The sequence below is a fragment of the Stegostoma tigrinum genome, chromosome 5, assembly GCF_030684315.1.
Source record: "Stegostoma tigrinum isolate sSteTig4 chromosome 5, sSteTig4.hap1, whole genome shotgun sequence".
NCBI classification, from domain to species: Eukaryota; Metazoa; Chordata; class Chondrichthyes; order Orectolobiformes; family Stegostomatidae; genus Stegostoma; species Stegostoma tigrinum.
The window spans coordinates 94,380,649-94,404,239 of record NC_081358.1 but is presented as its reverse complement, the minus strand read 5'-3'; the positions used below and the strand labels follow the sequence as shown (position 1 = coordinate 94,404,239).

The 23,591-nt window shown below is 43.4% G+C and overlaps 1 protein-coding gene across 1 annotated transcript in view; it reads right to left on the bottom strand.

Moving 5' to 3' along the window:
• LOC125451679 (SWI/SNF complex subunit SMARCC1) overlaps positions 1 to 23,591 on the bottom strand; it is a 104,101-nt gene that overhangs the window by 54,470 nt on the left and 26,040 nt on the right. The window contains exons 5-9 of the mRNA XM_059646371.1: positions 20,451 to 20,543; positions 14,374 to 14,443; positions 14,069 to 14,138; positions 9,232 to 9,307; positions 7,157 to 7,288 (exon numbers count right to left, since the gene is read on the bottom strand). Of these exons, the coding sequence (XP_059502354.1) occupies positions 7,157 to 7,288; positions 9,232 to 9,307; positions 14,069 to 14,138; positions 14,374 to 14,443; positions 20,451 to 20,543 (441 nt within the window). The remainder of the gene's footprint in view (positions 1 to 7,156; positions 7,289 to 9,231; positions 9,308 to 14,068; positions 14,139 to 14,373; positions 14,444 to 20,450; positions 20,544 to 23,591) is intronic.

Sequence of the window (23,591 nt, the reverse complement as noted above, 5' to 3'; positions counted from 1 at the left end):
GCTGAGCAGAGAGATCTGGGTGTCCATGTACACAGATCCTTGAAAGTTGCCACCCAGGTTGACAGGGCTGTTGAGAAGGCATAGTGTTTTAGCTTTTATTAATAGGGGGATCGAGTTCCGGAACCAAGAGCTGTACAAAACTCTGGTGCGGGCGCACTTGGAGTATTGTGTACAGTTCTGGTCGCCGCATTATAAGAAGGATGTGGAAGCTTTGGAAAGGGTGCAGAGGAGATTCACTAGGATGTTGCCTGGTCTAGAGGGAAGGTCTTACGAGGAAAGGCTGAGGGACTGGAGGCTGTTTTCATCAGAGAGAAGAAGGATGAGAGGTGACTTAATTGAAACACAAAATAATCACAGGGTTAGATAGGGTGGATAGGGAGAGCCTTTTTCCTAGGATGGTGACGGCGAGCACAAGGGGGCATAGCTTTAAATTGAGGGGTGAAAGATATAGGACAGATGTCAGAGGTAGTTTCTTTACTCAGAGAGTAGTAAGGGAATGGAACGCTTTGCCTGCAACGGTAGTAGATTCGCCAACTTTAGGTACATTTAAGACGTCATTGGATAAGCATATGGACGTACATGGAAGAGTGTAGGTTAGATGGGCTTCAGATCGGTATGACAGGTCGGCACAACATCGAGGGCCGAAGGGCCTGTACTGTGCTGTAATGTTCTATGTTCTATGTCTACGGGTATAGTGGCGTCAAATTGGAGACAGGCAAACGTCTTTCCCTTGTTCAAAAAAAAAGGGGAATAGGGATAACCCTGGAAATTACATGCCAGTTAGTCTTATGTTAGTGGTGGGCAAATTATTGGAAAGGGCTCTGAGAGATAGGATTTATGACCACTTGGACATGCACAGTTTGATTTGTGATAGCATGGATGTGAGGGGTAGATCATGCCTCACAAACCTTATTGAGCTCTTTGAAAAGGTGACCATGGATGGAGGTAGAGCAGTGGATGTGGTATACATGGATTTCCGTCAGGCATTTGATAAGGTTCCCCATAGTAGGCTAATGCAGAAAGTAAGGAGGCAAAGGATAGGGGGACATGTGGCAGATAGGATTCAGAACTGGCTGACCCTTATAAGACAAATGGTGGTGTGGATGGAAAATAGTCAACATGGTGTTCAGTTACAAGTGGTGTTACAACACGGATCTGTTCTGGGTCCTCTTCTATTTGTGTTTTTTGTAAATGATTTGGACGTAGGAGTGGAAGGGTGGATTCGGAAGTTTGCAGACGATACAAAGGTGGGTCGAGTTGTGGATAGTGTGGACGGCTGTTCTCAGTTCCAAAGGGATAGTGACAGGATGCAGAGCTGGGCTGAGAAGTGGCAGATGGAGTTTAACCCTGAAAAGTAAGGTGATTCACTTCGAAAAGACAAATTTGGGCGTACAGTACAGGGTTAACAGAAACATTCTTGGCAGCGTGGAGCAACAGAGGGATCTTGGGGTCTTGTCCACAGTTCCCTGAGAGCTGCCACCCAGGTGGATAGAGTTGTTATGAGGGCATATGGCATGTTGGCTTTCATTAATAGAGCGAAAGGGTTCAAGAGCTGTGAAGTTATGGTCCAGCTGTCCAAAACCTGGTTCAGGCACATCTGGAGTATTATGTCCAGTTCTGGTTGCCTCATTACAGGAAAGATGTGGAAGCAGTGGAAAAGGTACAAAGGAGATTTACCAGAATGTTGCCTGGAATGGAGGGAAGGTCTTACGAGGAAAGGTTGAGCACGCTATGGCTTTTCTCTTTAGAATGACGAAGGGCAAGAGGTGACTTGATAGAGGTGTACAAAAGGATCAGAGGTATAGATAGAGTGGACAGCCAGAGACATTTTCCTCAGGTGGAGGTAGCTATTACAAGGGGGCATAGTTTTAAAGTGATTAGAGGTATATATAGGGGAAACATCAGAGCAAGGTTCTTTATTCAGAGAGTGGTCAAGACGTGGAATGCATTGCCAGAGAGGGCAGTAGAGTCGGCCTCACAGGGGGCATTTAAGTGGCTATTAGTTAGGCATATGGATGATAGTAGAAGGTAGAGGGAGGAGGTTAGGTCGACCTTCAGTTTATAGTGGGCCGAAGTGCCTGCGCTGTGCTATCCTGTTCTAAGTTCCACACTGTAGGGATTCTTATGAACATGAACTTTAAAAGAAAGCAGCAAGTCATTAGGTTCTGCTGTGCACTGCCTGATTATACGATGGAGACAGTTACCATTGTGCTATTCAAAATTGGAGAATTGGATTATTATCTGAAAAAGGAGGAGAAGTGCATAGGGCTAAAGGCAAAAGTCAATGAAAACATAAGACTTGGAGTTCAAATTCAAAATTGACACTTAGACAACATTATCTTCTCAGTCAACTGACAAGCAGTTACAAGATCACCTGCCCACAAAGACAGCGATCATATCTAGACAAATCTGGAATTGTTGGTTGGTTTGCTGAGCTGATTAGTTTTCATGCAAACATTTTGTCTTCCCGCGAGGTGACATTGTCAATGCTGTGTAGTCTTGGTTGAAGCGCTGTTGTTCTGTCCATCTCTGAATTTGTGGGGTCCAGTGTGTCATGGTAGGCAGTCTTGTTTCCAGTTTTGTACGTAGATGAGGTCTATTTCAATATGTTTGTTCATTACATTGGTGGTTGAAAATCAGTACAGGAATTCTCATGCTTGCCTTTATCTCATTTGTCCTCATAGTGTAACTTTGTTCAGTCAAATTGATACCCTTCAATGCCAGAGTGCATCAAAACAAGGGAGAATCAGTCATACCATTTTGCTGCAAGTTGGTGTTCATGTATCCTGGTTGCAAGTTTCCTGCCCATTTGTCCTATGTCGTGCTTCTCGCAGTTGCTGCATTCTATTTTTATATCACATTTGTCCTGCTCACTGTGGATATGCGGTCTTTCGTCTTTGAGTAACTGGTGAAGTGTGGCTGTTGGTTTGCTGTTTGGTTTATTCCAAGAGGTTGTAAGAGTCTTGTAGTCAGTTCTGATGTGTTTCTAACATAGGGTAGAGTGGCCAGCATGTTGAGGTATAGTGTCTTCTTGGTGTTGTTAGGTTGTCAGGCATCGGCAGATGAAGATGTTAGGATAACCACTGTTTGCGAAGACTTTGTATAAGTGTTCCTCTTCATTTTTGCGCAGCTCCAGGGTATTGCAGTGAGTTACCGCTCGTTTAAACTGAGTCTTGACACTGCTCTGTTTGTTGACTTTGGGGTAGTTACCGTTGTAATTCAAGATTTGGTCTGTATGTGTAGTCTTTTGGTATACGTTGGTAAGGAACTCCCCATTGTTTGTTCGTTCATTCCACCATCACGTCTAGAAATGGGAGTTGATTGTTATTCTCTTCTTTCCTAGTGATCTTGATCCCAGCGAATGTGCTGTTAATAGAGGTGGTGCGTTTCTTCGAACTTTGCTCATTTATTGATTATGAAGGAATCATCTATGTACTGAACCCACAGTTTAAACTAGAGTGGGGGAGGGCCGTGCAATCCAGTCTTTGCAGAACAGCTTTCGCTATGAGCCCCGAAATGGGTCAGAGTTATGTACTATGCATGCTTAAATAAAGGGTGACTTGATGATGGGATCAGTTTTCATAGAGTTATTTCAGTGGCAACAACAGTAAAAACATGATCCTGAAGAGATTTGCCCCCAACAGACATCTTTGAATTGGGCTAAGTATTTCTGACATCATGCCACTATTTGGGAAGCTTATTCATTCAATCCTGAAGGCTGGCCCCAGTATGTAGAAACAATGCATTATTTTTCCCCCCCCACACAAATGACATTGGTGTAGATGAAAAGTAACAAGCAATTCTCCTGATAGCACGTGGAGATGCAGCTTTTGCAATTTTAGAAGTCTAACTGTCTGTGATGTAACAGATAATAAAACCTTTTTCAAGAGTTGATAGATTTTAGCTGAAGAAAATTACAACCCCAAGCCTTCTCTAATTCGGTTGGTTTTACTCAGCAGCTTCAGAATCATAGGAATTCATGTTAGGAGTTTTGACTGGATAAGACAACTAGCAGAGGCACATGATTTTGGTTTAACTCTAAGTGAGACATTGAGGGACTGTTTGGAATGTGGGAATAATGATGTGGCCATGCAAAAGAGCCTACTAGCTAAAGCTCAACTAGATTCCAAACAGGCACGACAGCTAGCTTTGTCATGAGAAAATATGGTAAGTGGAGCATAGGAGTTTGCATATTCGGATAAAGTGGGCACCCTTGTTAGTCCAACTAAGCCTGGGGAACACCATTTGAATGGAGGTAATTGCATAGCCCCCTCCGGGCATATCCTGAGCAGAGGGGCCCTAGGTCAACATACAGCAGAACCCCAAAACAAAGGCAAACCTCAGCTGACCGGTTAAAATTTGTGACCGTCTGGGCCGGCAAGCCATTGTAGTTGTTGCCGCCACGTGGATTCACGACAGCATGAGTGTCCCACTAGGCCTGAGCAAGCAAAGTATTAACACCCTGCAAAGTCCACCTATAGCTGGTGTGGAACAGTTAAATTGCTTAGCAACATCCAAATCAAAATCAAATCAACATAAATGTCTGCTTAACAGTAACCCACTTCTGATGAAAGTCAATACTGGTGCGGCTGTATCAGTGATTGCAAAACCAGTCCTTACCAAAATGTGAACTGGTCTCCAACCCTTAAGTTTGCATCAGACCTTGGCCAGACTGAAATTCTATACCAGAGAAACCAGACAGATTAACGGTATAACTTTGTTTTCAGTTTCTTATGACAAGCAACTGGTTCAGTTTCCACTGATTGAAGTAAATAGCTCAGGCCACAAGTTTGATGGGGCAAAACAGGTTTAGAAGCATTCAACTTGATTGGCTCAACTTGATGGATTGGAAAATGGCTGCCTGAATAAAGTCCTAATTAAATACCTAGAAGTTTTCCAAACGTTGACCAAGAAGCAATTCCACAATTCTGCCAAGCCCAGTGCCATTTGTCTTACAAGAAAAGTACAGGCAGAAATCAGAAGGATGAGGCGCAAAGGAATCAAACCAGTAAGATGACAGCATTCAGCTAATATGATTGACTCCACATGATATCAAGAAATGATCAGAGGCTCTGGATACTGCAAAGGCTATAGGCCCTGATAACATATGCACCGAAAACTCGTGGTCCAGAACTTGCCGCACCCAAAGGCAAGCTGTTCCAGTACCACTGCAACAAACACTGACGTCTCCCCAACGCCACGAAGTGGGCAATTGTATCAGAGAGAATAGGAACCGCAGATGCTGGAGAATCCGAGATAACAAGGTGGAGAGCTGGATGAACACAGCAGGCCAAGCAGTATCCTGCTTCTATGATGCTGCTTGGCCTGCTGTGTTCATCCAGCTCTACACCTTGTTATCTCTTAATGTGGGGAATTGGCCAGGTATATCCCACACAAAGCAGGACAAATCCAAACTGGTCAAATACTGTCCTAGCGATCTACTCTCAATCATTAGTAAAACGATGGAAGATGTCAGTGTTATCAAGTCACACCTGCTCAGCATTAACCTTCTCAGAGATGACCAGTTTGTGTTCCACCAGGGCTACTCCGCTCCTGACCTCATTACAGCCTTGGTTCAAGCATGGACAAAACAGATAAATTCTAGGAGGTGAGAGTGACAGCCCTGCAACACCAAGACCTCATTTGACCGAATGTGGCATTGAGGAGCACGAGAAAAACAGGTGTAATTGGGATTGGGGTGGGGTGGCGGAGGGGTACTTGCAGCCATTTGAAAGATGACGACAACTGTTCATGGCTAGTTATCTCAGTTCCAGGAATTCTCTGCAGGTTTTCCTCAATAGTGTCCACAGCCCAAGTATTTCCACTGATTTCATCAATGACTTTCCCTCCATTATAAATGGTCAGAAGTGGGGATGTTCGGCAATGAATGCACAATGTTCAGCACCATTTACAATTCCTCAGGTACTGAAGTAGTCCATATTTAAATGCATCAAGATCTGGACAGTGTCCAGCTTAATAGTGGCAAGTCACATTTGTACAACAGCACACATTCCAGGCAATGGCCATCTCCAATAAGAGACAGACAGACAATCAAACCATCATCACTTGCTATTCAACAGCATTACTGTCACTGAATACCCCAAAGTCAACTTCCTGGGGATTACCACTGACCAGAAACTCAACTGGACTCTCAACATCAGTGCAGTGGCTACAAGAACAGGTTTGAGGCTAGGAACACTGTAGCAACTAACTTACTTCTTGTTTCCCAGAGCTTGTCCACCATCTACAAGGCACACGTTAGGAGTGTGATGGGATACTCCCCAGTTGCCTGGATGAGTACAGCTCCAGCAACACTAAAGAAGCTGGACAGCATCCAGGATAAAGCATCCCACTCGATCAGCACTACATCCACAAGTCTCCACCAACAATTCTCAGTACACAGTGCTGCCACTATCTACAAAATGCATTGCTAAAATTCGCCAGAGATCCTTAGACAGCACTTTCTAAATCTATGACCACTTTGATCGAGAAGGACAAGGGTAGCACACACAAAAGGAACACCATTACCAAGTTCCTCTCCAAGCTACTCAACATCCTGACTTGCAAATATATTTTCATTCCTTCATAGTTGCTGGATCAAAAATCCTGGAATTCGGTTGCCAACAGCATTGTGGGTCTACCTATAGCATGTGGACTGCAGCAGTTCAGGAAGGCAGCTTGCCACCATCGTCTCAAGGGCAATTCAGAACAGGTAATAAATGCAGGCTGCAATGCCTACATCCCACAAGTGAACAAAAAAAAGTCTAGTCAAAGACAAGCTTCTTTTCTCCAACTGCATTTGTGACCCATTCTAGGTGTTTGCATATGTATGTGCGTGCGCGTATTTTAGAATATTTAATTTGGATTTAATTTGTTTATCATTACAAAGTAAATACATACTCTCAAATTGCCAAGATAATGCATCATAACAATCTTACACAGCCATCGCCAGCAATTCAGATCAATTCAAAGTTAAAATAATCAAAAATCACATTTAATTGAGTCTACAAGTCTCAGACCTCTCATTGTGGACACAAAATTACAGATTTAGTCATTGAAGATCACCCTGAGACAAACGTAAAGCTTTTTACTTGATCCATCATTGTGCATATGCACAGTTTAAACGTTATAGAAACGCAAGAGATTCATACTGTACCTCTTCAGCTACTGCCCTGATAGGAATATGCTGTCGGTAGCTAACAGGCTTTCTGTTGTCATCAACTTCATAATCCTCTTCATTCATCCACTCATTGAACACATCAGTGTCCAGGATCCACTTAGCGTGCACCTGGACAGGTCAACAAAAGATTAGGAGGTTCTACAATCTACCAAAGTGGTGGACAAAGTGCCAAAATAAACACAAAGTTCTGGAGAAACTCAGCAGATTTGGCAGAATCTGTGGAGAGAGAAGTGGAGTTAATGTTGAGTTAACACTTCTTCCTAGAAAAAAAAATCACACAGGATTCAAAACATCAACTATTTCTTTCTCCAGAGATGCTGCTATATTTACCGAGTTACTCTGGACTTGGTTTTTATTTCAGATCTCGAGCATTCTCAGTACTTTTACTTTTATTTGACACGATGCTGAACTGGGTTAAGACATGGGTTACATTTTCAGTTGGGACCAAGAAAACAGATATTCCAAGTGTGATTCCAAAAAAAAAACACAGCTGATCCTATATTATAATGGAAACATTTAAGGGCATAGCAAAGCAATTGACTGAGTACATGAATCTGATTAAATATGTTCACAGGGTATGATCACTCTTCCTATATGGCTCATTCTTTAAAGTTGCAGTGGATCATGACATTCACCACAGACGTTCATCTGCTCCTCTTGCATGCAGCACTGTTTTACATCTAAGCAATTTTGGTCAGTGATCCTGTGTTCTGTGTGGTTCTGGTAATCGTGAAAAGATTTCAGTAGCTTCTCTTTTCTCTCTAGCTTAATCTGGCTGCAATCCACTTGACAGTTGCATGGTCTTCAAGAGTAATGTTTAAACATCAGTTTTTGATTGGCCGGACCCCACCCTGAACCCTGAAACCTTGAGTACTGAACCACCTAGTACCACGCAGCTCCACAACCACATTTTCCACCATTCCTCATTTCAATCTCTTGACTTCTAGGCTACCCAAAGCACTAATAACACTAATATCTGTCAGAAACATCCTATGCAACTCAGGAATTATCTATCGTCCACTGCCATTTAGGATTCAACATTATCAATCCTAGCAATTTGTCCTATTTCCAAACACGCACAGTGCCTCAGTGGTTAGCACTCTGCTTCACAGCGCCACAGACACAGGTTTGATTCCAGCTTCAGGTGAACATCTGTGCGGAGTTTGCACATTCTCGTGGTGTCTGTGTGGGTTTTGTCCAGATGCTCAAGTTTCCTCCCACAGTCCACAGATGTGCAGATTAGGTAAACTGGCCATTTTGAAATTGCTCACAGTATGCGAAGACGCGTAGTCTAGATGGATTAACAGTAGTAAGTGTCGGGTTATGGAATACAGGAGGAAGTTGGGTCTGGGTGGTATGCTCTTTGAAAGATTGGTGCCAATGTGATGGGCTGAATGGCTCCTTTCTGCACTGTAGGGGTACTATGGTTCTATGGATTACATTTATACAATTCTACTCCTAATTCAGTCTATTGTATTTTTAGTTTCAAGATAAAAGTTATGGGCCTCAAGATGAACATATAATGAAAGGAAATGCGCCACATCGTATAAGATGCTGCCAATAGCATGAAATATGAAACAACAACTTGTCTGTATCTAGAGGTGAGGTGAAGATGATCCCAAGGCTTTGCTCAGAGAGGTCCATGCCCCAAAACAGTCCTCCAGAATCACCAGAAACAACTTATCAGTTCTCCTGATTGAGGAATGATGCAACAGATTCCACATGGCAGTTTGTTGCACTTCCTAATTAAAAACAATTAACTTAAGGTGAACCACATCAGAACCTTTGAACAACAAAGCGTTAGGTGGGGGAAAAAAGCTGCATCATGTAACATTTTAATTATATATTCAGAACATGATATCCAACTAACTACTCTCCTTTTGACCCCTTGTGTGTGTTCACGTGGAATGGTGCATTAGTGACTTTGCTAGCAGAACTCATTTTCCTGCAGTTTTATACCTAACTGCTTCTGCGTTTTTAGCTATTTGTTAACATTTTAGTAATTCTTCATCGTTCGGGACACTTCTCTTGCATATATACATTTAACGTACCTTCCATGGCCTCTCAGGGATTGGTGGTTCTTCAATTTCAGCTTCAATCTCATTGACAGGCATCCAGGTATCATAGCTGACAAAACAAAATATTAATCCAGTGTCCTTTTAAAATAATTCAAAGAATTGGAATACTTTTTATGGATTGAGACGTATGTGAGTGTGTGCGTGCGTGGGGGCTGAAGGCAGACAGAGGCGCGTGCGCACACGCACACACACACACACACACACACACACACACACACAGGGACAGAAGGGTTTGTGTTTATGAATGGCACACATCTTTCAGTTCAGATAGCAGACCAGATACAAAATAACATTTTTAAAAATCAACTCAGACGCATCAAATAAATTCACATCGAAACAATGAACACGAAAATTCTGTTTTAAGCAGCATGGCAAACTGGAAACTTCCACACAAACCGGAAGTTGGCCAACTTAAAGTCTCTCCCTATGTCCCCAACCCGCTGACCCACGCGCACTCTCTCTCTCTCTCCATTTCCCGCAGATCAGGGAACACGGTCTCTCCTCCACCACCGCCTTCCCACAGACCGTCTGCACATGCGCTCTCTCTCTCTCTCTCTCTCCCCCCCCCCCCCACCCCCCTCCTTCCCCACAACGCGTGCGCACACGCTCTCTCTTTCTCTCTCACGCATACATGTAAATTAATGGGGCAAAGTTGTAGTTGCAGATACATTGTTTTGTTCAAAAAGCACACAATTTATAAATAGTCATCAATGCAGCATTTTATAAATTCCTCCTTTAGAAATAAAAGCAAGCCTGATTCCAAACCAAAACACAAACCAATTTTAAACAAAGCCTCACACCTAACACGTATTGTCTGACTGAAAATGACAGTGATTTCAAAGGAATTTGAGGATTCATTTATACATATTAATCAATTAAAACCTTCTAACTGACTAAAGATTTAACAGTATCTTAGGTTTGTTTAATACATCCTAAACAGTGGTGTGACCCTTGTGATATTTTACTTTTAAATTCTGCCTCTGATACTACCTCTCACTAACACCTGGAGGAGGAGCAAGGCACCGAAAGCTTGTGTTCAATTAAACCAGTTGGACTATAACCTGGTGTCGTGTGATTTCTGACCTTGTGCACTGCAGTTCAACATGGGCACTTCCATATCATGAAATAGTTTCACATCAGACTGTGAAATCCATATTTTAACTTTACCATGCAATTCTAGCCAATGTTTAGACACTACACCTTACAAAGTAAAATAGGGTTTTTCTGCCATTCTGTATAAATATCACACACTCAAGACAGCCTGGGTTCTAAGAACCTAAATAAAGGTTCGATCCTCTTGAACATTCCTCAAAAAGCAACATCTAATTGCACAATTTAATAACTTCAATATCCAAAACATCAATCCTCTCCCATTAACAACTAACAGAAGACTGAACATTCTTAAGATTGAACATTCTTTTCTAGCCTCACAACAAGCATCTAACACTTCTAAAAAAAAATTCTCTCTCCTTCAGGGTTTTTCCAAATGATTTTGAATCCATGGCTTCCACTTACTAACTTGCTCAACAAGGAGAATTATTGCCATCAAATTCTCCTGAAATCCAATTATCTCGAAAGCCATATTTAGGTCACCTACCAAGATTCGTTGTTTCAAGGACAACTGTGTTAACATGTCCAACAGAAGTTCATTGAACTATGTCATCCCTGGTAAAATCTGAAGAAATGGCCTCTGCACTCCCAGGACATCTTTACTCCTTGGATATGTGGCATTCAATTATTGATAATACACCAACTGTACCAAACAACTGATTTATAATGTTCTAGCATGTGGCCTTGCCATTCAATAGCACAACATGGGAGCTCAACAGCTTTCCAACAGGTGGCTACATTAACAGTTAGAGTTACAGATCCCCGCAATTCTCTTCGTACCTCAATTCTACTCAACAGGAAAAGTGTAATGGCTGTGGCTAGTTTCTGTTTTATACATCCTCAATGTTTACAGCAAGAAAAGTAACTGCAAAAGTAAAATCTGAAATACCTGCCTGTTCTTAACTTGATGGAAAAAGGGTGAGTAGCAACATGCACAGCCGACCACCCCACGAAGGGGCAACAGGTACTGGACGGAAACTTAAGTCAGAGTCAGCTTTTACAGTTAACTCTTGCATTTGCTGGCTTGGAGTACAACTAAAGGTAATTACTGCACATCTCTTGTACTCCTAGTTCCACTGGGACAATTCTGCTGAATGCAACCAATGAACTCTGACAAGAGCTCCTGGAAACCGTTAAACAGGGTATAAAAGAATTTATCTACACCTATCATACTTAAATACACCTCTGTTTCACGATAACATTCAGAACTGTGCAAAAGAGACAGTGATAAGACTCAGCATGGCTTTTCTGGGGCAAAGACATGGACCTTGGGACAGGAATACAATTTTTAAATTCAGTTTCATCTTTCCATTAATGCAAGTCCACTACGTATCGTGTTCCCAGCAAACAGTGATGCCAGCTACCTACAGTATACTCCTACAGTATACTACTTTCATGGTCATTACCCATGGAATTACCTTGTGATACCCTTGGTAGCCTGCTTTTCCTGTCTACTGTTTTAGTGTCTGCAGAATACATAATTTGCCTTTTTGCAATCCCACTATTTCCTTAAAAGAAAAAGGAAGAAAGAAACAGATATAAACTGAATTCTAGATCATTAATATGTATGAAAAATCACAAGCGATCCAAAGGTGAGCCTTGTGGAACACCCATGGAAACTGCATTCCAGACCCGAAAATTTCTATCGACCATTCCCATTAGTTTCCTGCCACTGCATCAATTTTGGATCCAACTTGTTACATTCACTTCTATAGCATGGGCCTGAAATTTTCGTTACAGTCTGCAATGTGTCCTTGTCAAAAGCCTTGCTAAACTCCACATAGATAACACGCACTGCACTGTGCTCATCCATACTCAGGATTACTTTAACTCAAAAAATTAACTTCATCCTTTGTGACTTTGCCTTTGGAAAATACTGGCTATACTTAATTTGTCTGTTCCTTTCCAAATAATAGTTAAGCCTCATAAGTCAGTTTCCCTTCACTGACATCCCAGGATTTAATCTGCTAAACCTTCACTGCACTGCCTCTCATGGCAAGTATATATTTCCTTCAGCCAGGGGACCAGAACTGCATTCAATTCTCTGCATGCTGCCTCACCAGTGTTTTATAAAATTAAGAAAGACTTTTTTGCTCCTGCACTCCAATCCTCTTGCAATAAAAGCGAGTGTAATTCAGACTGTACCCAAAAATTATGTGCTGCACTGTATATTAGCTGTCAGTGATTTATGACCATGGCTTTGAGGAGATTGAGAAGACCAGGCCCTCATTCCCAAGTGTTCTGACGAATGACTGGTGAATTCACAGAAATTTACAAAATTCTTGTTGAAAACTGAGGAACACACTGCATGGATTAATTAGAAATGGTCTAAAATGGTCACATTCACCTACTGAACAAGGAGACATGGGGAAAGGAAATAACAACAGGTTACAGAAAGAGGAGGCCATTCAACCCTTTGAAGCCTGCTCCACCATTCAATATAATGATGATCATCTTACTCAGTACCCTGTTCCTGCTTTCTCTCCATGTGCTTTGATCCCTTCGGTCCCTAGAACTACTTCAAACGAGTTGGCATCAAATGCTTTTTGTGGCAGAGAGTTCCACAGGCTCATCACTCTCGGGGTGATGAAATTTCTCCTCATCTCAGGAATGTAGGAAGTATGGTTAGTATGTTTGCAGATGACACCAAACCTGGTGGAGTAGTGTACTGCAAAGGAGGTTATCTAAGGAGTACAATGGGGCCTTAAGCAGATGGGCCAGTGGGTCGAGTGGTAGATGGAGTCTAATTTGGATAAACATAAGGTACTGTATTTTGGAAAAGAAAATCAAGGCAGGGCTTATACACCTAATGGTAAGGTCCTAAGAAGTATTGCCAAAACAAAGAAACCTTGGGGTGTAGGTTCATAGGTCCTTGAAGGTGAAGTCACAGGTAGATAGGTCAGCAAAAGGTGGCATTTGGTAGAGTTGCCATTATTGATTAGTGCATTGAGTATAGGAGTTGCAAGGTCATGTTGTGCCTGTACAGGACATTGGTTTAACCACTTTTGGACTACTGCGATCAATTCTGGTCTCCCTGCTGTAGGAATGATGTTGTAAAACTTGAAAAGGGTTCAGAAAAGATTTACAAGGATGTTGCCAGGATTGGAGGCTGAATAGGCTGGGGCTATTTTCTCCAGAGTGCTGGAGGCGGAGGGGTGACCTTACAAGGGTTTATAAATATCATGACAGATGTCGACAGGGTGAATAGCCAAGGTCACTTACTCAGGATAGGGAGTCCAAAACCAAAGGGCAGAGGTTTAAAGTGAGAGGGGAAGGACTTTAAAGGGACCTGAGGGACAGCTTTTTCAAGCAGAGGGTGGTGTGTATGGAATGAGCTGCCAGAGGTGTGGTGGAGGCTGATGCAATTACAACATTTAAAAGGCACCTGATGGGTACAAGAATAGGAAGGGTTTAGAGGGATATGGGCCAAATAGGGCTAAATTAATTTAGGATATCTGGTTGACATGGATGAAATGGATTGAAGGGTCTGTTTCTGTGGTGTGTGCCTCCATGACCCTAGTAGTTACATGCTCAAAGAATTCTAGTAAATTTGTCAAGCATAATTTCCTTCTCATGAATCAATGCTGACTCTCACAGAGCAATGACACGGTTGGGATGAGCTGAATGGCCTTCTTTTGACATACAGAATTTCATGATTCTATGAATTCTCAAGCAGTTGCTCAGTGTCATTATCACATACCTATCTGGGAACATTCCCCAATGTACCAGAACTTGCTTTTCTCGCTTCATAACAGGTCTCAACCACTCCTCTGCAATAAAAGATCGTTGAAGTATTTCAGGAAGAGAAATACACAGACTAAAACAGCACATCAACTATATTTTTAAATAACTTTCACAACAAGGAAAACTGAAAATCCATCATATCACTGGACATGAAGACATGTAAATTGTTTTCAGCAGGCATACATTCAGGAGGAAATTTTCAGATCTGCAAAATTCGATAGACATTGAAATGAACTTGGGTACTGTCGCTATTTTGCTCACCTTCATCTAGAGAGTTCGGAATAGGATAAATTACATGGGAGCCTTTTGATTTGTCTTCTGTAATTGTTCCCTAGGTGAGAAATGTAAACATTATAGGTAGCAGTACAAAAAAAAACCTGCTTGACATGGAGTGCATCTGTGCTCTTTCCAATGTAAGCAAGTCAGTTCTAGTGCTGAAGTATTGGACATTTACACATTCAAAATCACACAAAGGAACGGTTTGTGTTCGCTCTGCTGAAGGACAGTCATAGTTGACTGCGCTGTCCACTAAGACAGGATGCACAGTCAGGTGTTGGGGCTGTTCTAAATCAGAGGATAATTAGAATTACTTGGCAGCCCTCAGACTTAAAAGGTAGTGAAATAAATAGATCCTGGAAATATAAAAGTAGCAAGGCCAAGATAAAGGTATATCCTTGAACTTAAGTTAAATAATGGCTATAAAGGTGAGGTGACATAGGTCTAAGCAAGTAAAAGCAAGATCAATCACATCTCAGAATGGTACAAATGTAAATGCCATTCATGACACTTTAATTCTACAACTGGATGGATGCAGATGAAGCTATATGTCTCTAATTATCTCACTCAACTTACTATTCTTTAAAGACAATGAACAGCATTTGAAACATTTTTACTTATTTGGCCATAATAAAATGACAGCCCCATGTGTGATTAATCTTCTTAAATTAGCACTTTGGTCACAAAGATGGGATGGATTTCCTAACTGCAGCAGTGAAAGCAAAGAAGAATTTTCCTATGTTAATCATGAGATTGCACTTGGCTATTTCAAGCCAGCTTTGCAAACTTAACTAAATAAGACAAAAGAAGGTTATGCATCCTATCTCTATGACTGGATCCTTGATCTCCTGACCCATAGATGGCAATCAACAACACCTCCTCCACCTTAATCTCAACACTACATCCCCAAAAGGCTGCGTACTCGTCCTCCTAACACATTCCTCATGCACTCACGACTGTGTAGCCAAATTCCACCCCAACTCCATTCACAAGTTTGCTGATGACACCACCGTTGGAGGTCGAATCTCAAACAATGACGAGACAGAATACAGGAATGAGACTGAATACTTTGCAGCATTATGTAAAGATGACACTCTCTCCATTAATATCAGCAAAACAAAGGAGTTGATCATTGACTTCAGGAAGCAGAGCAGATGGCATGCCCCTTTCTGGTGCTGAGGTGGAGATGGTTAAGAGTGTCACATTCCTAGGAGTGATCGCCAGCAATCTGTCCTAGTCCACCTATGAGGACACAACACCTCGGGGGGGGGGGGGGGGGGGGGGGGGGGTAAATTTAGCATGTCCACAATGACACGGACCAATTTTTATAGACGCACCACAGAAAGCATCCTATCCAAATGCACAGTTTGGTATGGTAACTGCTCTGCCAAAGACCACAAAGTCATGAATACAACCCAGTTCAACTCAGAAACCTGCCTTCAGCTATTAACTCCATCTATATTTATTGGTGCCTCAGGAAAGCAACTAACATACTCAAAGATCCCTCCCAACTAGTCATACACACTTCCACCTGTTCTGTCAGATAAAAGATATAAAACTTTAAATACACGTATGAACTGATTCAGCAACAGCTTCTTCCTGCTGTTATCAGGCTTTTGAACAGACTTCCCAATGTTGATCTCTTTTTGCACCTTTTTGCAGCTGTCACACTGTATTCTGCTCTCTGTTCTGTTACCTGATGCACTTAAAATGCGATGACCTGCCTACAGAGTGTGCCAATCAACACTTCTCACTGTATTTCAGTACGTGGCAATAATAAAACAGATCAATTCTGAAGTCTCGAAATTGTTCGCTACCAATGGGGGGGGGGGGGGGGGGTGGTGGTGGTGGTGGTGGTGGTGGTGGTGGTGGTAAAGCATCTAAACACAACATATGATATGAATGAAACATTCAAAATAAACGTCTTCACTGCAAGACACAGCATCAGACAAACTAACAGCAAAGGCCACTATTCACCCTCTCCAGTTCTTCCTGCCAATTCATCGCAGGCACTGGCAGCACCACCTGCAAGAAACCAAGAGCCAGTGTAGATAACAAGGTTTAGAGCTGGATGAACACGGCAGGCCGAGCAGCATGAAAACTGACATTTCGGGTCTGGACCCGTCTTCAGAAATGGGGGGAGGACAAGGGGCTCTGAAATAAATAGAGAGGGGGAGGCAATGATGGAAGGTGGATAGAGCAGCAGATAGGTGGACAGAAGACTGACAGGTCAAGGAGGTGGGAATGGAGCCAGTAAAGGTGATATGTAGGGAGGGAGTTGGGAATGGAGGTTTGTCAGTTGGAAGGGAGGAGCGGATAGGTGGGAGGGAAGACAGACAGGTCAAGGAGATGGGGACAGGCTGGCCTGTTCTTGGGATGAGGTCAGGGGAGGGGCGAGTTTGAAGCTTGTGAAGTGGACATTAAGACCACTAGGCTGGAGGGCGCCCAAGCAGAATATATGAGGTGCTGTTCCTCCAGCCTTCAGGTGGCATCATTGTGGCACAGGAGGAAACCACTTGCAAACTGAGCGTTTCACAATATAAGAGCTGATGAATAAAATATACATCAGATCATAAATGACCTAATGCTCAACATCATTTACACATCTTTCCTGAAATAAATAAAGAACAAAAAACACAGCAATTACAGTTGTGAAAATTCCAACTGTACTAGCAATCTCGTATGTGAGCAGTGTCCAATTTCAGAGTTCATCTGCAGGAGATGATCCCATTATAAAGTGGAACGAGCTGCAGAATGGTTAATTTGCAGTATTTATCTTGACAGTGTACTGTTAATATCTCATTCCAGACTGCTACCAAACACAAAAATACAATAATAAAACTAAATAAATCCACTGCACAGCTTCTCATAAACTTTAATTTTCTTAAGTGATGAGAAGCTAACTTTGGTGAAACAATTGGTTTCCATGAGCGCCGGTGCAAAGTGCAAACAACGTGAACTAAATATTAGAGATAATGGGAACTGCAGATGCTGGAGAATTCCAAGATAATAAAATGTGAGGCTGGACGAACACAGCAGGCCAAGCAGCATCTCAGGAGCACAAAAGCTGACGTTTCGGGCCTAGACCCTTCATCAGACAGGGGGATGGGGAGAGGGAACTGGAATAAATAGGGAGAGGGGGGGAGGCGGACCGAAGATGGAGAGTAAAGAAGATAGGTGGAGACAGTATAGGTGGGGAGGTAGGGAGGGGATAGGTCAGTCCAGGGAAGACGGACAGGTCAAGGAGGTGGGATGAGGTTAGTAGGTAGATGGGGGTGCGGCTTGGGGTGGGAGGAAGGGATGGGTGAGAGGAAGAGCCGGTTAGGGAGGCAGAGACAGGTTGGACTGGTTTTGGGATGCAGTGGGTGGGGGGTGAAGAGCTGGGCTGGTTGTGTGGTGCAGTGGGGGGAGGGGACGAACTGGGCTGGTTTAGGGATGCAGTGGGGGGAAGGGGAGATTTTCAAACTGGTTAAGTCCACATTGATACCATTAGGCTGCAGGGTTCCCAGGCGGAATATGAGTTGCTTGTTGTGCAACTCATTCTGCCTGGGAACCCTGCAGCCTAATGGTATCAATGTGGACTTAACCAGTTTCAAAATCTCCCCTTCCCCTACTGCATCCCTAAACCAGCCCAGTTCGTCCCCTCCCCCCACTGCACCACACAACCAGCCCAGCTCTTCACCCCCCACCCACTGCATCCCAAAACCAGTCCAACCTGTCTCTGCTTCCCTAACCGGTTCTTCCTCTCACCCATCCCTTCCTCCCACCCCAAGCCGCACCCCCATCTAGCTACTAACCTCATCCCACCTCCTTGACCTGTCCGTCTTCCCTGGACTGACCTATCCCCTCCCTACCTCCCCACCTATACTGTCTCCACCTATCTTCTTTACTCTCCATCTTCGGTCCGCCTCCCCCCCTCTCCCTATTTATTCCAGTTCCCTCTCCCCATCCCCCTGTCTGATGAAGGGTCTAGGCCCGAAATGTCAGCTTTTGTGCTCCTAAGATGCTGCTGGGCCTGCTGTGTTCATCCAGCCTCACATTTTATGAACTAAATATTAGTTTTGCCTCAGAGTCAAGAACACAGATGGAAAGGAAGCAATGTTTTACATGTCTGAACAAGAGCCCTTGATCTGAACTCCTCTGGAATACAGGTAGCAGTTCTGGGCACCGTGCCTTAGGGAATGTTCCAAAAAGGAGTTAAGACCTGAAAAGTTAAGCTTGTTTTTCTCTTGCCACAAATTGTTGCAGGGCCTGATGAGATTTTCCAGCGCTTAGTTTTGTTTCAGATCTTTAGTACCCATAGGATTGTGCTTTTGTCTTAGAGAACACAAATTTGAATATGGAAAGGCACAATGAGTTTACAGAATAATACTGGAACTTAAAAGATTTAATTAGGACTTTCAGTCCTCTTCCATGTGTGAGAGACATTGGTCATGGCAATCTGTTGGCAGGAGGATAATTTGCAGCCTGCTTTTCATTTAATTACTTTAGACTTTTGTTTATCTAAAGATTTTTCCTGATGATCCAAGTAATCACAGCATTTTCTGTTTCTGCAGTTCCAAGTCACTGTTTGTGCATGCAAGACATCTGAATCAGCCACACCCCATGGCCACAATATTCAATCACCTGGATGGTTTCAGCACACAAAATCATATATTACCAGAGGGAACTGCCACCAAAGCACCATCTGCAGGCAGAATGGAAAGTGCACAGGATGCTGTGCGTTAACTACTTTTTAAATATAGAATCCCTACAGTGTGGAAACAGGCCCTTCGGCCCAACAAGTCCATACCAAACCTCACAGCATCCCACCCAGACCCATACCCCTATAACGCATCTAATCTACACATACCTACAGGCAATTTAGCATGGCCAATTCAACTAACCTGCACATCTTTGGACTATGGGAGGAAACCAGAGCACCCGGAGGAAACCCACTACTAAGCCTAATGTAAAAGTAGAGCCTGACTTGCTGTGTTCCTCCAGCTCCACACTACAGTGACTAATGTACAAATAAATGGGTTACTGTAAAATATAATGTGACACAACAATTCTCCCAAATTGAATTAAAACCCATTGCTTTCGTACAGCCCTTTGCACAACCATGGAACACACTGAAGCACATTCTATTATAAAGTCCCTTAGCTATAAAAGTACCTTGGCTATAATGTCTGCACTTCAAATGCAGGGCTATTTAAACTTACAACTAAAATTGAAACTGGTACATAGCGAACTCCACAAAAGAGTAACATGAAAATCATCAGATCATTTGTGATTAAGATAACTGCCCTTCTTATTCAAAATTAAGAGATGGGGCATTGCTAGATTCATCTGAGGGGACAGGTATAGGCCTCAGTTTATCACCTTACCCAAAATTTAGCTTTTCAAACAGTAAAGCATTTCCACAGTTTCCATCGGAATATCAGCTGACATTTATGCACTCTGGTTTGGAAGTGAAACTTGAAGCTAGCCACAGAACACTAATTGTAAAAAAAAAAGTTTGAAGGCTCAAGAGATGTCTGTACGGTCAAATAGTTTCCCATTATTACGCTCCATACAAAGTAGTCAGTCAAAGTGGTTTCTTGCCAAGTAATTACCAGGAACTAGAGGGAAAAACTGAGGATGCGACTACATTTAGCAATCAAATCTATGCAGAAGGGACACAATGAGTGCAAGGCTCTCCTGACTTAAACACTTATTTAATAGGTGGTGAAATTTCAGTTTCTTTTTAAACAATCAGAAGCTTGAAGAATACATAATAGCAAACCTCTCAACACATTTAAGGCAACGATTAAGTTGCAAAGGAAACATGTCATGAAAGGCTTATCCATGAAGCACTTTCTCTTTTCCAAAAAAAAAGCACTGCAGATACAGTGTAACAATAAAGAAAAACAATTAAAATGCATATTGCAATGGAGTAAATGGGGCAGACAAACAATGGAAGTAACTTTTAGGAGCTTCAGGAATTGCAAAAACATTCAGCAACACAAAATGGACAATCATGACAGGAAGCTCTGCAGTCTAAATAAATCAAACATATTCTTAGTTCAAGATACACATACCTGATGCCTTTTAACAATATCTTTACATTTATTTGCCAGCTTTGGGTCAAGTTCAGACGTGAGGTAGATTGTAGGTCTTGTTAAACAGTTATTCTGGAAAAGGAACATTTTATACTGAAGTATTACTCGATCATTCATGTAGTAGATATTGGTTTTCTCCAAGCATTTAAAACAAAGAACACAGTAGAGCATAGCACCTGAATTACCACTTCATGGAAATTAAAACTTTTAAAGCCTAATGAACTGTCCATTCAAACCCCCTCAAATCCATATCAAATAATACATGATTTAAAAGCAAGAAGGTTTAGAAGTGCAACAGTTTTCTTTATAAATTTCAGACTCTCAGCACTGGCCAGTGCTATCACATGCTACTTTCTTTCTGGTTTTCCAAAACTATACTGAGTGGAGACAGATGCTTTACTTCCAGTGACGGTTGGTTAGCTTAGCTGGTTGGAGCACGGTGCTAATAAATGTTGAAGTCACGGGTTCCATCACCATACTGACTAAGTGCATCAGATTCTCACCGCTAGCTGCATGCTTTGCCTCCTGATTAGAACTGAAGTCTCTGCTTTTAACTGGGAAAGTGTCAGCGAGAAAATGTCACCTGCAGCCAATCTTCGGAAAAATTTAGACAGCACGGTGGCTCAGTGCTTAGCACTGTTGCCTCTCAGCCTCAGGGACCTGGGTTCAATTCCAGCCTTGGGTGACTGTCTGTGTGGTGTTTGTACGCTCTCCTGTGTCTGCATGGGCTTCCTCCCACAGTCCAAAGACGAGCAGGGTAGGTGGATTGGCCATGCTAAATTGCCTATAGGGTCCAGGCATGTTTAGGTTAGGTGAGTTAGATATGGGGGTAGGGGAATGGGTCTGGGTGGGATGCTCTTCAGAGACGTGGTGTGGACTTGAGTCGAATGGCCTGTTTCCACACTGTAGGGATTCTATTAACTTCATTTGGTTTCTGTCTTATCAACTGCAGCCTCTAAATTTGTTGTGGTTCTTTTGCTTCATTCTGTGATACAATAAGGGACTTGTTTTAATTCAAAACTCAACTGGCAGATTGTCAGTGATAATGGGAACTGTAGATGCTGGAGAATCCAAGATAACAAAAGCGTAGAGCTGGATGAACATAGCAGGCCAAGCAGCATCTCAGGGAGCACAAAAGCTAACGTTTCGGGCCTACACCCTTCATCAGAGAGGGGGTGGGGAGAGGGAACTGGAATAAATAGGGAGATTGGGGGAGGCAGGCCGAAGATGGAGAGAAAACAAGATAGGTAGAGAGGAGAGTATAGGTGAGGAGGTAGGGAGGGGATAGGTCAGTCTAGGGAAGACAGACAGGTCAAGGAGGCGGGATGAGGTGGTAGGTAGGAAATGGAGGTGTGGCTTGAGGAGGGAGGAAGGGATGGGTTAGAGGAAGAGCAGGTTAGGGAAGCAGAGACAGGCTGGGCTCGTTTTGGGATGCAGTGGGGGAGGGGACGAGCTGGGCTGGTTTTGTGATGCAGTTGGGGGAGGGGACGAACTGGGCTGGTTTTGGGATGCAGTGGGGGAAGGGGAGATTTTGAAGCTTGTGAAGTCCACATTGATACCATCGGGCTGCAGGGTTCCTAAGCGGAACATGAGTTGCTGTTCTTGCAACCTTCGGGTGGCATCATTGTGGCACTGCAGGAGGCCCATGATGGAGATGTCGTCTGAGGAATGGGAGGGGGAGTTGAAATGGTTCGCGACTGGAGGTCCAGTTGTTTGAACTGAGCGGAGGTGTTCTGCAAAGCGGTCACCAAGCCTCCGCTTGGTTTCCCCAATGTAGAGGAAGCCACACCGGGTGCAATGGATACAATATACCACATTGGCAGATCTGCAGGTGAACATCTGTTTGATATGGAAGGTCATTTTGGTGCCTGGGATAGGGGTGGGGGAGGAGGTGTGGGGGCAAGTGTGGCACTTCCTGCGGTCGCAGGGCAAGGTGCCGTGTGTGGTGGGGTTGGAAGGGAGTGTGGAGCGGACAAGGGAGTCACGAAGTGGTCTCTCCGAAGGCAGACAAGGGTGGGGATGGAAAAATAGCTGGGGTGGTGGGGTGGGATTGTAGATGGCGGGAAGTGTCGGAGGATGATACGTTGTATCTGGAGGTTGGTGGGGTGGTATGTGAGAACGAGGGGGATCCTCTAGGGGCAGTTGAGGCGGGTGAAGGGTGTGAGGGATGTGTTGCGGGAAATGCGGGAGACGTGGTCAAGGACTTCACCAGCTTCAAAAATCTCCCCTTTCCCCCACTGCATCCCAAAACCAGCCCAGTTCTTCCCCTTCCCCCACCACATCACAAAACCAGCCCAGCTCGTCCCGTCCCCCCACTGCATCCCAAAACCAGCCCAGCCTGTCTCTGCTTCCCTACCCTGTTCTTCCTCTCACCCATCCCTTCCTCCCACCTCAAGCCGCACCTCCATTTCCTACCTACCACCTCAACCCACCTCCTTGACCTGTCCGTCTTCCCTAGACTGACCTATCCCCTCCCTACCTCTTCACCTATACTCTCCTCTCTACCTGTCTTGTTTTCTCTCCATCTTCAGTCCGCCTCCCCCCTCTCCCTATTTATTCCAGTTCCCTCTCCCCATCCCCCTCTCTGATGAAGGGTGTAGGCCCGAAACGTCAGCTTTTGTGCTCCTGAGATGCTGCTTGGCCTGCTGTGTTCATCCAGCTCTACACTTTGTTATTATGGCAGATTGTCAGTATCGAGTTGAAATCAACATGCAGCAGTTCAACAAAAACTCACAACGCAATACGTCTGTCACTTTGATTACTAATGAAGCAAAGAGGAAATTCAATTCTTGCTATTCAGGAAACTGCATTAACACATGTCCATGTCAAGTGACTGCTGACGCAAACTGGAAATGACATTCCAGTGTTAAACATCTAGAGATTCTCAATAAAGATCATGGGGAAAAAAAAACAATTTACTGGGACAACCACTACAGGCGTATGATAGCAGCAACAAAATCCTCAGGAAGTAGTTACAGAGGGGAAAGAAAATTGGGGAAAAAATAAGTTATATTGCCACATTAAGCACATGTTTGTGGATGGAGTCTTACTAAAGTTAAAAGAAACTCAAGTTATGTACATCTCACACGCCAACTGAGTTTTGTCAGAAGTGAAACCGGA